Source organism: Arachis stenosperma, chromosome 3 (genome assembly GCF_014773155.1).
Source record: "Arachis stenosperma cultivar V10309 chromosome 3, arast.V10309.gnm1.PFL2, whole genome shotgun sequence".
In the NCBI taxonomy this organism is placed as follows: domain Eukaryota; kingdom Viridiplantae; phylum Streptophyta; class Magnoliopsida; order Fabales; family Fabaceae; genus Arachis; species Arachis stenosperma.
Window position 1 is genome coordinate 142463535 of NC_080379.1, and position 13980 is coordinate 142477514.

Below are 13980 nucleotides of genomic sequence, written 5' to 3' on the forward strand. Positions count from 1 at the left end.
ATTCATGTGCTTCGGGACTGTTTCCATGCTAGAAGCATATGGCGAATACTTATCCCCCCTGATGACAGCAACTTGTTCTTCAACACAAACCTCAATGATTGGTTATTACTAAACCCTACTTCTCATAATAATTGTTCATGCTTATTTGGTGTTGTTGTGTCATCTTTATGGTACTTTAGGAATAAACTTGTGTTCAATGAAGAGACTGTTCCTAACACTAGTGTTGTTCACCAAATTCAAGCGCGAGCTGAGGAATTCCTAAAAGTGGTTAAAAGCAAGTTAAATCCATGAAATATACAAGCTGTTAGGGAGTGTCTTGTAGGCTGGTCTCGATCGGACGGAGAGTATGTTAAGTTGAATGTTGATGGTTCATGGTATACTCAGAGAAGTAATGCTGTGTGTGGGAGTGTTCAGGGATTCAGCTGGGAGGTTCTTGAAAGGTTATTCCTGCAATTTAGGCAACTACTCAATAATGCATGCGAAACTGTTGGCGATCATTCACGAGCTGAATATTGCTACAATGAACGGCTACCAAAATCTTGTTGTAGAGTCGGACTCGGCTGCTGCTGTCAAATTTATCACTCATGGATGTTTTCCAGCTCATCCATGTGCTCTTTTGATTCAGGACATCCGTAACTTGGCTGCACACCTGCAACAAATCCTTTGGAGGCATTTGCTTCGTGAAGCAAACTCGGTGGTGGATCTTCTTTTCAAGAAGGGACAAGACCTCCCCCTTGGATTACACCTTCTTGATCGAGCCCCCACCCCCGCGCGTGGACATTAGAGATGCCCTACTGTGTGACTACTTAGGGACCCTCAGAGTTAGAGGGTCTTAGTTTTTCTTTCTACTTTGTGTTTCTTTTCTTGCTTTCTTTCTTTTGTTGGGTCTTTGACCCCTGTAGATCACAAAAAAAAATGGGTTGAAAATTTAAAAAATGTGTTTTAATCATTTTATTTAAATTCTCTACACGAGTGCATTTATTTAGTTGAGTAATAATTGAGAATTCTTTATTCTCTTAATTATCATCATAATACTTAAAAAGTAAATATATATATATATATATATATATATATATATATATATATATATATTAATTTTTAAAAAAATAAAAAAGATAAAAAATTTAAAACCTTTTATTTAAAAATTAAAAGGATAATTAAGAGTATTAGTATATGTTTCTATGTCTTGCATGAAATAATATACAGAATTGTATAAAATATTTTTTTTAATTTTTTTAAATAAAACTTTGTATAATAATTTTTGTTATAAAAAATTTATAAAGTTAATTGAATTTAAAGTTTAACTATTTTTAATATTGAAAATAATGAAATCAATGATTAATCAAAATACAAAAGATAAAAAATTAATACAAATCAAAACAAAATCAATTAATTTATTCTCCTCAAATCAAATAATAATATAATTGATTACTTAATACTGTTAAATAAATTAAAAGAACAGCTTTAGGAATAGGCCACATCATTTTTCTAATGTTTCTAATTAGTTATAGGGTGAGTTAATGATAATTTGCCGCGGGGTTCACCAATGTTGAACATTTAAGAGTGACTCTGATATATGCAAGCATTTTCCTCAAGAATGGAACAACATGACATGTTTACGCGACCAGACATGTTATTTTAGTAGACTCCACTTATGACTTAAATAATGCAACGTTTTCGCTAATTTCTAAGACAAAAATAAAACGTGACAATGTTTGACGCGACCGATCACAATCCTGTAATTTTGTTTCTGTTTGACCCCTCTATTCTTAGCATGGAACGTTTAGAAGGTAGTTTTGAAGAAGCTACAACATTCCAAGAAGATGGTTCAAAGATAAATATGGTGAATGTTTATCTGCCATCTAGATGTCAAAACAGATGCAATAAAACTTTGCTTCTACATCATACATTCATACGTTGGTCATCTAGATAAGAGTTCTCTTAAAAAAAACACAAAAGGAAAAAAAGAAAAAGTAATAATAGCCCTCTCAAGTTGTGTCCCTCTAGATAATAGCTAATTTTCTTAGTATCTTAGTTATGTCAATCCCCTTTTTTAGCAGTAAATATAACTATGTGGCAAAGTGGCATGGTCCATTGCCATTTCCGAGAGATTACAACTAGTTGATGTGGCAAAGCCAAATGGTTAAGACTACTTTTTGAGGTCAGAGATTCTTTGTCCTCACTGGCTCCTCATTCTTGTAACAGAAAATCGTTAACTTACACTCACTTTCTAATAGGCCTCTCTCTTTGACAATCTTTTATTCATCTCCTGATTTTCCTTTTCTCGACCCAATTTTTTCTTTCGTGGGTCGTAAGATATCAGAAAAGGAGGATCAGGAGCAGCGTAACCTTTACTATCATCATATTCAGCACACTTTATTAGGTAAGCAAGAATTTGTTCGTCATTTTAGGTTCATAGTTTTTCATTTATTGTTTGGAAGTTGGTTCTGTTGTTATATCAGACGATTTGGATTCATTTAAGTTCTGTAATAACAATTTCTGGAGGTAACAAACATGAAACCTGGTCTTCTACTTTTCTGAATGTTTTATTTATTTATCAATTTTCAGTTACTTGAGGGTCAAGTCCAGCCCCAAGGCATTAAAAAGGTCAAAGAGAAGCAGGTAAACCAGCTAATACAGATTCTGTTAAACGAAAAAAAATAAAAAACTAAATTTACCAATGTTTGTTTATGGATTGGGTCAAGATTGTGCAGCTAGAGCATTATTGAGGGACATTGATATGTTCATTTTGAAATACATGGCCCGTGTTTATGGGGCTTTATTTGGAAACAATTCTCTTCCCTAATCTCCGTGTATAAGATTTTGTTACACCCTGACATACTTTAGACAAGATCAAAAAAGCAATATGCTTTGTGGGTCATCCTGAAGACTCATGAAATTATTTGCATTCCTTGGATCTCAAGTCACATGCTCTAGCTTCTCAACTTATGTTCCTTTTCTTATCTTTCATGGACTTTCCTCTTTTGATTCAAGAATATTTATTGCAGGCTGGGAATGGAGTCCTTAAACCGAACCATGACGACAATGGAGAAACCACCGATCCCCAGCTCATCATCAGCAGATTGCAAACCACTAACCACATTCGTTCAAACAAACACAGACGCATTCAGGGAAGTAGTGCAGCGACTGACGGGTCCATCATCTATGGCGGTAGAAGGCATGGCATCAAAAGAAGGAGGCACGAAGAAGAACTCGAGCAAGCTCCATGAGAGAAGGAAATACATGAAGCCAAAGGTTGAGATTGTTAAGAGTAGTAGTGTGCATTGTAAATCAGGGGCGTGTTCGCCTTCGGTTTCAAGAAGCTCTAGCTACCCTGCTAGTCCTGTTTCAGGGAGCTTCCCGGCAAGCCCTCTCACACCTTCAACGATCTTCTCCAAGTTGAGCATTCTAGAAGATGACAAGAAAGATGATCTTGATTTAGATCTTAATATTGCAGTGCCGTCTGAGCCGAATATGATAAGCACAGAGGAACAAGAAGAAGATGAAGAAGAAGAAGAAGAGAGAGCTATCAGAGAAAGGCGATTTTATTTGCATCCATCGCCTCGTCCCAAACCTGGATTTTCCGAACCTGAACTTCTGCCTTTGTTTCCCATGGCATCCACTGAGAAAGTGTAGTCTTCATCGTCATCATCATTTGTAACTATATTATTGTTATATATCTCTTAGCATATGCTTCAAATTACAGACATACATGATATATATGCAACGCATTTGTAATGTCAAATATTCCTCCTTCTGTTATCCTTTTCTCTGCTAATTTAAGCTACGAGAGTTTTTTTTCTCTCCTAGTTAAGGAAATTTTTATAATGTCACTTATTTTTTTATAAATTCTTACGAAGATTAGTGTTAAGGAGCTGGCAATTTTTGTGTTTTATAACCATTAATTGATTATCAATAGTATTTTTAATGGTGTAAGATTACATCTAATAGTGGGAGATCCTTCACTTTTCTTTTAAAAATTAAGTATTGACCACAAAATACAAAAGTTGCTAGCTCACTAGAATTTTCCTTCTTACAAATATACAATGCAAAAAATAAAAACGTCATTATTATCTTTTCTTATGAAATTCAAATTCTTATTTTGTTCCGATAATTCTTGTACACTTTTTATTTAATTTTAAAAATAATATATATACATTAAAACTAATTACTGTGGATATATATATATATATATATATATATATATATATATATATTTTTTTTTAACTCATTTTTAATATTTATTCTGTATTGTTATGTATATAGGAGACCACTTTAATAAAGACACAAAATGTCTTTTTTTTAAGATGTTTATATGTGTCATATTATTATTGGACATTTTTATTAAACCGGTTAATAATTTATTTTTTAATAAACTAAAACAAAATCGGTTTATTATACTAATAATAATAAATCTAATTGTCTGCATTATAATTATTAGACCCGATTTAATCCGATTGAATTACATAATTTAAATTGAATATCTTTAATTTTTTTATAAAAAGACAAATATATCTATGACTTTTTATTTTGCTGACATTTAAATCCTTAAAAATTTAAAAATACAATTAAATTCTTAAAAAAATTGGATTTATTGTTATTATTATAAAAAAATCAATTTTATTTTAATTTATTAAAAAATTTAAAATTAATCAATTTATTAATATATACAATAATAATACAATATGTAAATATTTTATAGAAAAACGTTTTAGCGTCTTTTATGGAAGCGCTCCTATTTTATAACATTAAGCATCTCTTGTTCGGCACGAAACCAATATTCCCTATCCCTATTCTTGCTTATTCGGGAGCGGGACCCCACTCTAAACGATCCCTCTCTCTCCCGTACGTCTTATGGAACAAGACATTGTCAGTGTAGTTTTTCTTTGAATAAATGAAATTGTTTCTTACATCGTTAACTCACTTTCTTTCCGGATTATTTGACACTGGGGGAGAATTCATTTCTCATATTATGTTTTACAAATTACAATTGAATACTTATTATATATGTTCACACTTGCACCATATCTATGACTCTTATCTTCTTCTTATGGCCTTCAGAAATGCATATTCATGCTTTTCTTTCCTTAACTTGAGATGCACATCCTATCACAAGGAACTACTTCCTAACTCTCTTCTTCAATGACACAGTAACTGAGCTAGTGCTTAATCTGGAAGTTGCTCCTAGAAGCATGGTTGACCAACAAAGGATGATGGATTTGGTTTGCGGCATTGTTAATCATCTAGTTATTATTAAGAAAACTCTGCATGCATGTTGCTTTTGCTGCAGGCTTATCTTTATCGATGTGCCTTTAATTGATCATCGCCTTTCTGTCTTCTGTGATGGTAAGATGAGATGAGATGAATTAACTTTGCTATCTATCTCCACTGTACTACTGCTACATGCATCAGTTTATTCATCTTTTGTGCTTTGCTGCCTTGCAGACCTTAATATCTTTCTCATATATCTATACCACAAGTAGTGGATGTGGAGAAGAGGATCATCAACCTGTGGAGCAACAAGAGAAGAAAACTAACTGACCTACTTTAATTTCTTTTTTTTCTGAATGCTATCTCCCTCCCCATTTTGTTTTTAATTTTTTTTTTTTTGGTTAATTAACTAGGACAGAATTTTCTTTTTCTCTCTTTTTAATTTGCTTAGAACTGAAGTGCGAGAGAATGAATAGTATTTCAAAGATTATCTAAAATTGATGTGATTTTGGTCTAAATGTGATGTCTAAATTTTTTCTGGGGAAAGTTTTAATATGTTTTCCAACGAGACAGTCGTCCAATGTATTTAATGGTGAATAGGAGTTGGTATCTGCAAAGAATTTTTATGTTTAAGTTAGCAAAAAATTTTAGACAGATTTTATGAATTAGGGTTGAAAAATACCTGTATGTGATTGAATATTTATACAGTAAGAGTGATAGCCTTACTATCATTCTATCATTTATCCACTTATAAGGATGGGTGATAAAATAGTGGACAAATTTATTTGGATGCATGTTAGTGCAATTAAGATTCTATATGCAAATCGGGCCTATAAAGTCAGGTATAGGTTGGCGTAGCGGATATAGACTCTCGGGTCTTATTCATTTTGGGCCTTGCTTTAATTTGATACTGAGTCAGGATATAAACAGTGCCCCTACTTGAGATCAAATTTAGTTAAGTCGGACTATAGCAATTCTATGAGTAACTTGTGTTGTCGGTTAGGTGCTTAAGTCTAGCCATTTCGCAAGTCGGTTTTTCGACATGATTCTATCCGAGGAGGTCGGCTAACTCAACGTGATTTTATGTGAGGAGGTCGGCTGACACGATATGATTTTGATTGATGTGATGTTTCACATTTTGTAACTGTTCGCGTGCCTTTTTAGTTTTCTTGATAACCGTGCATAGCATTTAAAATATGATTAAATTATAATTTTGCCCCTACTTATAGTTATATAAACTTGAATTTCCTCTTCTTCTTTTTCTTCTTTTTCACTTTATTTTCTTTGCACAAAACTCCCACTTTTCTTACAAAACTTTACATTCCTAAAAATTACTTCCTCTCCTAAGCCTTTTTTGATATTGCTATATTTTAGGATCGCATTTTGTTGTGTGATTTTTCATCATCAATTCTTAATCAAAGTTAGTATTTTTTTCTCTTTTTTTATTAGTTCTTTTTCCTACTTTTTGGTAACTGTTCTTGCCATACCATCTGTGTTTGGAAGATTTCTTTTTGAGGGATTTGTCCTGAGAATGTCGCTTTTTGTTTACTATTTTTTAAATTTTTTTTATAATGTAATTTTCATAAAAATATCATTTTTAGTAATTTGATATTTTTTATTGAATCTTGTTGTGGTGTGCATAGTTTTATGGTTAGCCTTGTTCCTAAATGGCGCTACCATCACCGTTGAGGATGATGTCCCTCAAAATCCTACAAGCCTTGCTCATGTTTTGGTCCCTGTTTTTATTCAGGAATGACAATTATTGTTTGTATACTTTGTTGAAAAAGAACCGTTTTGCTATTATTTGCTTTACCCGACTTTTATTATTTCACATGGCTAGTTATTTTTATTTTGTAAGTATACAACCTATATGTCTTGATCTGTAGTCTAAATAATGCCTTCCAAAATTCGAAACAGCATAAATTGTATAGATAGTACAGTTTTAGCAGCCATGTCGGTTATGGATAGAAAAATTCTATAAAACCTCCGACTTAAGTACCCCATTTGTAAGAAATAAGAGGATGAATAGAATTACATTCTAGTAGCCTCTGATCTTGAAGAGAAAATCTATTATGCTCAATTTAACAAATCAGAGCCACATTTTTCTTTTCATGTATGAGTGCCTTTTCTTAGGCTAGGTGTAAGAACTTCTTTTACCGATTTTGAACAAGATGTGTTGTTAACTTCTCGATGTGCTCTTATCTAACTTCATCCAAACTTTTAGGACTTTATGAAAATCCACCAATCATCAGTTAGTCATGAGCTCGACCTTCGCCTATCCCTCAAGAATTTTTTTTATTTGTTTCAACTGATCAAATCCTTTAGCTCAAAAAAATAATAATGGGCTTCTTTTTGAGCTATTCAAGGTAAAAAAATTTCTCTATTTTTGAAAAGTCTTCAAATTATGACACTAGGAGGAGAGGAATCAAGAATTATGATTTTAAGGATCTTAACGAGGAGGAAGAACTGATTGTAACCTTCTTTCAATAGTGTTGGGGTCGATCTTCTAATCTCAACACCAAAAAATTTCTAGAAGCTAAACTGAGTTATGTGCGAACCAAGTTAGGTAGATGACTTTATTTTGTAGATAGATTTTTGTATATAACACTTGCATTTATTAAGCCTTGTTTTCTTTTACTTTTGTGGAAAAATAGTCAACAACTCGAACGCTTATAAAAAGCTCAAGCAAGCCAGAAAAACTAAGCTATTCGCCAGGCTCAACAGATAGAGGCCGAGAAGTCAGACAACAGTATTCTTCCTCCTAAATCTGGTCTGACCTCCTTCGAGGCTAACAAATTTGCCCAATCCCCTTCGACTTTTTCTCCCCGGGTAATTCCCCCAGTTCCTTTCTCTGAACCTCCAAAAGAAACAAACTTTGGTGTCTTTCGTAAACGCAAAACTCCTTGTCTACGACCAAAGGTTTAACGTCATTAGCTTTAGTGAGGAGTTCATCTTACCAAATAGCACAATCAGTATGGATGATGCTAGCATAGAAAAGAATTTAGAGGTGCCGGCTAGGGGTGGTATTTGAACAGCTAGGGTTTATACCACTCTTGAAGAAACTCATGCGACTCCTCTCAATGCTACCCAAAAGAAGGTGACCAAACTTCGTCAAAAGATGACAGACCTTGAAAAGAATAAAGCTAAATGGGTGATGGAGAGAGCCACAATGAAGTTGGATGTTGCCTGATTTCGTGCCATGGTCAAAAAATCAGACGAAAAATGTCACATGGTAGAGGATTTGAAAAAGAAAATTGAGGAGAGCTACCTTCGTGTCTTTGGGGAGAAGCTCGAGTTGGATAGGTAGTTCGAGGAGTTGAGACAAAAGTATGAGGAGTTAGAGGATTCTTCTCTCAATGGTCTGGACAAAACAATGGAGAACCTTAAAGCCCACTTCAAGGTTCTAGCGCCCGACCTGGATATCTCGTCGATCGACCCTGACAAGGTCGTGATAAATGGTTAAATCATTTTTATTTCCGATGATGACGAGGCCGTCCAGCTTGAGGATCCTAACACCTCTACTGCTGCTCCTGTTGAGGAACCTTCCTTGCCTCCTAAAGATCAAGCTACTCCCCAGACTTAGTTTCTTATCTTTTCTTGTATTTGTTAAGTTGATAGTCCGAGTTGTGGGCCTTCTTTGAACAATAGTTATGCTATAGATACTCTTGGCCTCCTTTTGGGCTTGTTAATTTTGATTTTTACCATTTCATGTTTTGTGTTACTTTGCTTCCTTTATTATCTTATAATTTTTGCATCATTTTTATAATAAGTTTCGCAATGCTAAGTTACTTTTGCGATTTATCTTTGTAGGATGTACAACTCATTATTTCTGAAATGTTTAAAAATTTATTCTAATTTGCTTGTATAACTACTATACAACAACTTGGATCTCATTGCTTCATCATGCCAGCCATAAGAGGCCAGTCATAATTTTTGCATTTTGTCAAGTATGAGTTGGTACAAATAAAGAAGTAACACATGGAAGGAAATATACTTTATTAATTAAAATAAATTATAAACTTGCTATTTGTTGCTACGAGTTCTTAAATTTCAACGCCTAACTCTTTTTATGATGCATCGTTAAAACCTCATCTAGAAAAATTCATTGGGAAAAATCATGAAGTCCGAAAAAAGAGTACACCAAGGAGCAAGATTTTCTTTCTAGTTATAATATATCTTCATGTTGCAAGCATGCCACGACCTAGATAGCTCGTTCCCCTTCAAATCGGACACCTTGTAGTAACCTTTTCCCAAAACGTCAATGATCTTATAAGTCATTTTTCGTTTGCTACTAGCTTTTCTTCACCCACCTCTGCAATTCGATATTATTTCTGATTAGGATGAGTTTTTTTATAGCAAAGTTTCATCTGATAACCCTTTCTTGTACCTCGTGTGGTGTAGGAGGTCGAATTCTTCTTTTCATGCTTGGATATTGCTAATTTCATCATAGAATCTAACCTTTAGCCTTTCTTCATTTACTTTAATAGAGATCATAGCCTCTATACCATATGAAAGTTAGAAAGGGGACTCCCAAGTAGTTGATTGGTGAGTTGTCTGATATGCCCATAGTACTTGTGAAAGCTCTTCTGCCTATGCTTCTTTTGCTTCTTTAAGTCTTCTCTTTAGCTTAGGCAAAATGACCTTATTTGTGGCTTCTGCTTGGCCATTGGCTTGAAAATATTCTACCGATGTAAAATGATGTTTAATCTTTAGCCTTGCCACCAAGTTTCGAAAAGTAGAATTGGGTACCATTGTTAGTGATGATAAAAAAATGGCACCCTAAATATTGTCATAATATTCTTACAGATAAAGTTTCAACTTCTTTGAGTTGTGATAGATGCCAAAGGTTCTACTTTAATCTACTTGGTAAAGTAGTCGACCCCTACTATGAGATATTTTACCTACCCGGGCGCTTGAGAAAACGGTCTGAGTATATATCTAATTCCCACTTTACAAAGGGCCATACTAATGTGAAACTGATGAGTTTCTCTAGAGTTGCTACGTAAAAATTGTCATGTAGCTAGTAAGGCAGACACTTTTTCACAAAGTCGGTCACATATTTCTATAAAGTTAGCCAATAAAAGCCATCTCGTAGAACTTTCTTTGCCAATAATCTTTCCCCTAGATGGTTTTCACAAATACCAATACAAATTTCATCTAAAACTTCTTTTATTTTTGAGGTCGGGACACATTTCAACAAAGGTATAGATCCCTTTTTTGTAGAGGATATTATAGACTAGTGTGTAGTAATGAGCTTCTCTTATTAATCTTTTTACTTCTTTTTCTCCTTGAGGAAGAATGTCAAATATGAGGTATTCTACGATGAAAGTAATCCAACCCAAATTCATGTTGGAGACTGTCAATGTGTTTGAATTGTCGATTTCTTTTGTTACTCATGGTGACTGCAGCGTTTCTTGGATCATGCTTCTATTATTGTCCCTAGGCTTTGTACTTGCTAGTTTGGAGAGGGAGTCACCTCAACTATTCAATTCCCAAGTTATATTCCTTACCTTAGCCTCTTTGAATTTAGCCAATTAGGCTAACGTCTTCTCCAAGTATTACTTCATGTTAGGATCTTTGGTCTAATATTAACCATTCACTTGTGAAGTTATTATTTGGGAGTCATTAAAGACTATTACTTTCAAAGCGCCTACCTCTTTAGCCATTTGTAAGACAGCAAGCACTACTTCGCATTCAGCTTAGTTGTTAGAGACCAAAAAGTCAAACATGAAGGAGAGCTCCAACCGAGTTCCTTTTGTATTTTCAAGGATAACTCCTGCTCTATTGCCATCTTTGTTTGAAGAACCATCCACATACAAGTTCCAAGAAGTGGAGCTCCCTTGTTGTACTCCTGTGTATTGTACCAGGAAGTTGACCAAATTTTGTGACTTAATGGTCGCCTGAGCTTCATATTTGAGGTTGAACTCAGACAACTCAATATCCAATTGTAACATCCGCCTTGTAATATCTGTTTTTTGTAAGATATGCTTCATGGGGTGATTTGTTTGGACTTTGATTATGTGAGCATAGAAGTATGATCACAGTCTTCTGGAAGCCAAAAGGAGGGTGTAGGCAAATTTCTCAATCCTGTGGTAGTTCAATTCAACCCCTTGCAATGCTTTGCTTGTAAAGTAAACAAGAATCTGCCCCGCTTCATCTTCTCAGACAAGAGCGAAAGCTATAGCCTTTTCAGCGACAACTAGATACAGCACAAGCTCTTTTCTAACCTCATAACAAGTTAGAATGGGAGGTTGACTCAAAAAATTTTTAAACTCTTGAAAAGCTTGTTAACATTCTTGAGTTCATTGAAAATTGTGCCTTTTTTAAGGATTTCAAATAGTGATAGCAAATTCAAGGTTGAACTAGCCAAGAATCTAGATAGAACAGTCAACCTACCATTTAGTTGTTGGACTTTTTTCAAGCAGGTCAGCCTCCTCATCTCTAAGACTACTTTTTATTTGTTCGGGTTAGCTTCAATGTCTTTCTAAGTAAGCATGAATCCGAGAAAATTTTCTGTTTTTACTGCAAAGGCACATTCAGTGGGATTTAGCTCATCACATGTGTCTAATGGTGTTGAATACCTCAGACATGTCGGCTAGCAAGTTGGTCTTGCTTTGAGTTTTTACAAGCATGTCATCTACATTGACCTTCATCAATTTTTCCAAGTGGAAAGAAAATACTTTGTTTATCAGTCACTGGTATGTTCCCCTCCCCTAATTTTTCAACCCGAAGGGCATGACTATATAACAATAATTGGCCCTAGAAGTGATGAAAGATGTCTTTTCTTTATTAGACTTATATATCGATATTTGATTATATCCCGAGTAAGTATCCATGAAGGAGAAGAATTTGTATCTTGAAGTTGAATCTACCAAAGCTTCAATATTTAGCAAAGGATAAGGATCTTTATGGCATGCCTTGTTAAGATCAGTATACTCTACATACATCCTCCATTTTCCATTTGCTTCTTTACTAGAACGACATTTGCTAGCCATAAGGAGTATTTTACTTTCCTTATAAATTCAGCTTCTAAGAGTGCTTGTACTTGCTCTTCCACGACTTGTGCTCTCTTAGGACTGAGCTTTCATCGTCATTTTGAATAAGTCAAGATCTAGGATAAATGGCTAGCTTGCGACACATGAGATTGGGGTGTATGCTAATCATGTCTGAAACTTTCCATGTAAAGAGATCAGCATTCTCTTTCAACAAGCCAATGAGATCTTCTTTTAACTTTTGATCCTGATTGGCCTACATTGGTCGTCTTTTGGGACTTCATCACCTATATGGACTTCTTCCATTCTTTCTTCAGGTTGGAGCCTTATGTCATCTCGAATTCGAACCCATCCAAGCTCTATTGAATTGATCTCTTTACTCTTTGTACAGCCTTATAAGTTTAAGTTTTTATTATAACATCTTCTAGCCAACTTATGATCTCCTTTTATAGTAAATATTTCTTATCGATTGGAGAATTTTATACAAAGATAATGAGTTGACACTGCTATTGCAAGTCGGTTAAGGGTTATCTAATCTATCAAGGCATTGTAGGTTGATGTTATGTCTACCACAATGTAGTCGACACTTACAGTTCGTGCTTTTAACCCCTTACCGAAATTTGTGTATAGAGTAATATACCCTAGTGGTCGGATGGGGGAATCTCCCAACCCAAAAAAAGTGTCTAGATATGCCTTCAACTCTTTTTTTTCTAAGCCGAGCTTATCAAACGCTGGCTAAAACAAAATGTTAACCGAATTTTTCTGATCTACCAATGTCCTGTGAAAATTAGTATTTGCTAGTATCATTGTTATCCCTATCAAATTATCATGATCAAGGATTACACCTTTGACATCTTTTTTTTGTGAATGTTATTGTGGACAAATTGAAAGCTTCTTTATTTTTTCCAACTTGATAGTCCTCTTTCAAATGTCTCTTGCGAGAGGACTTAGTTATTCCTTCTCTCACGAATCCACCAACAATTATATGGATGTGCCTCTCGGGTGTTCTGGGTGGTCGTTCACATTTTTCTCTATCTTCCTCATCTCTTTTTCTTTTGTTGGTTTCATCCGCCCTCCCAATAAGGTACTTGTCCAATCACTTTTTTTTTTGCTAATTTTTCTATTACATTTTTCAAGTTGTAGCAACTATTAGTAGAATGACCATAAATTTTGTAATACTCAAAGTATTCTGATCTGACCAATTTTCTCTTTTCTTGCTTCGAATCGGTCTTGGAGGCGGCATCTTTTCAGTGTGGCATATTTCTCTGTAAACATCAACTAGAGAGACTCATAATGGGGTATATGAGTGATACCTTTGAGGTCTTTCGAAACTACCATCTTCTTTCTGCATTGCTATTGGCATCCTTAGTTAGCTAGTCTCATATTGATATACTTCTCAGCTTATTCCTGAACCTCATATAAGAAAGTCGGGTGTCTTTTTAATATAGACTGTAAAAAAGGTCCCTCTTTGGGCCATTAACAAGTCTCATTATAGTTGCTTTAGTAAGAAAATTTTGAATTTCGAAACATGCTTTATTGAACTTTTCCATGTAAACCTGAGGGATTATCTACCCTCTTGCTTGACACCCAAGAGACTCGGTGCATGCTTGACTTTATTTTTTTGAATGAAAAATTGGGTAAGAAGCTTTTTTCCAAGTCATCAAAATAAATGATCGACCTGGGTGGAAGACTGTAAAACCATTTATGGTCGCCATAGTTAATGTAGTTGGAATGCTTTGCATCTTATTGTGTCATATGCATTTACCAGGTACATACA

General features: G+C 34.6%; 1 protein-coding gene across 4 annotated transcripts; it reads left to right on the forward strand.

Moving 5' to 3' along the window:
- Window positions 1-1917: 1917 nt before the first annotated feature.
- LOC130970640 (VQ motif-containing protein 31-like) lies at window positions 1918-3747 on the forward strand. Of its 4 annotated transcripts, none has more exons than XM_057896779.1 (3): window positions 1918-2383; window positions 2569-2622; window positions 3009-3747. In XM_057896779.1, the coding sequence occupies exon 3, from the start codon at window positions 3016-3018 to the stop codon at window positions 3634-3636; it is 621 nt and encodes a 206-aa protein (XP_057752762.1). In that variant the 5' UTR covers window positions 1918-2383; window positions 2569-2622; window positions 3009-3015; the 3' UTR covers window positions 3637-3747. The 4 variants fall into 4 exon arrangements, with proteins under 4 accessions (XP_057752762.1, XP_057752763.1, XP_057752764.1 ...); XM_057896780.1 differs by having other exon boundaries at window positions 1918-2161; XM_057896781.1 differs by lacking the exon at window positions 2569-2622.
- Window positions 3748-13980: the final 10233 nt, after the last annotated feature.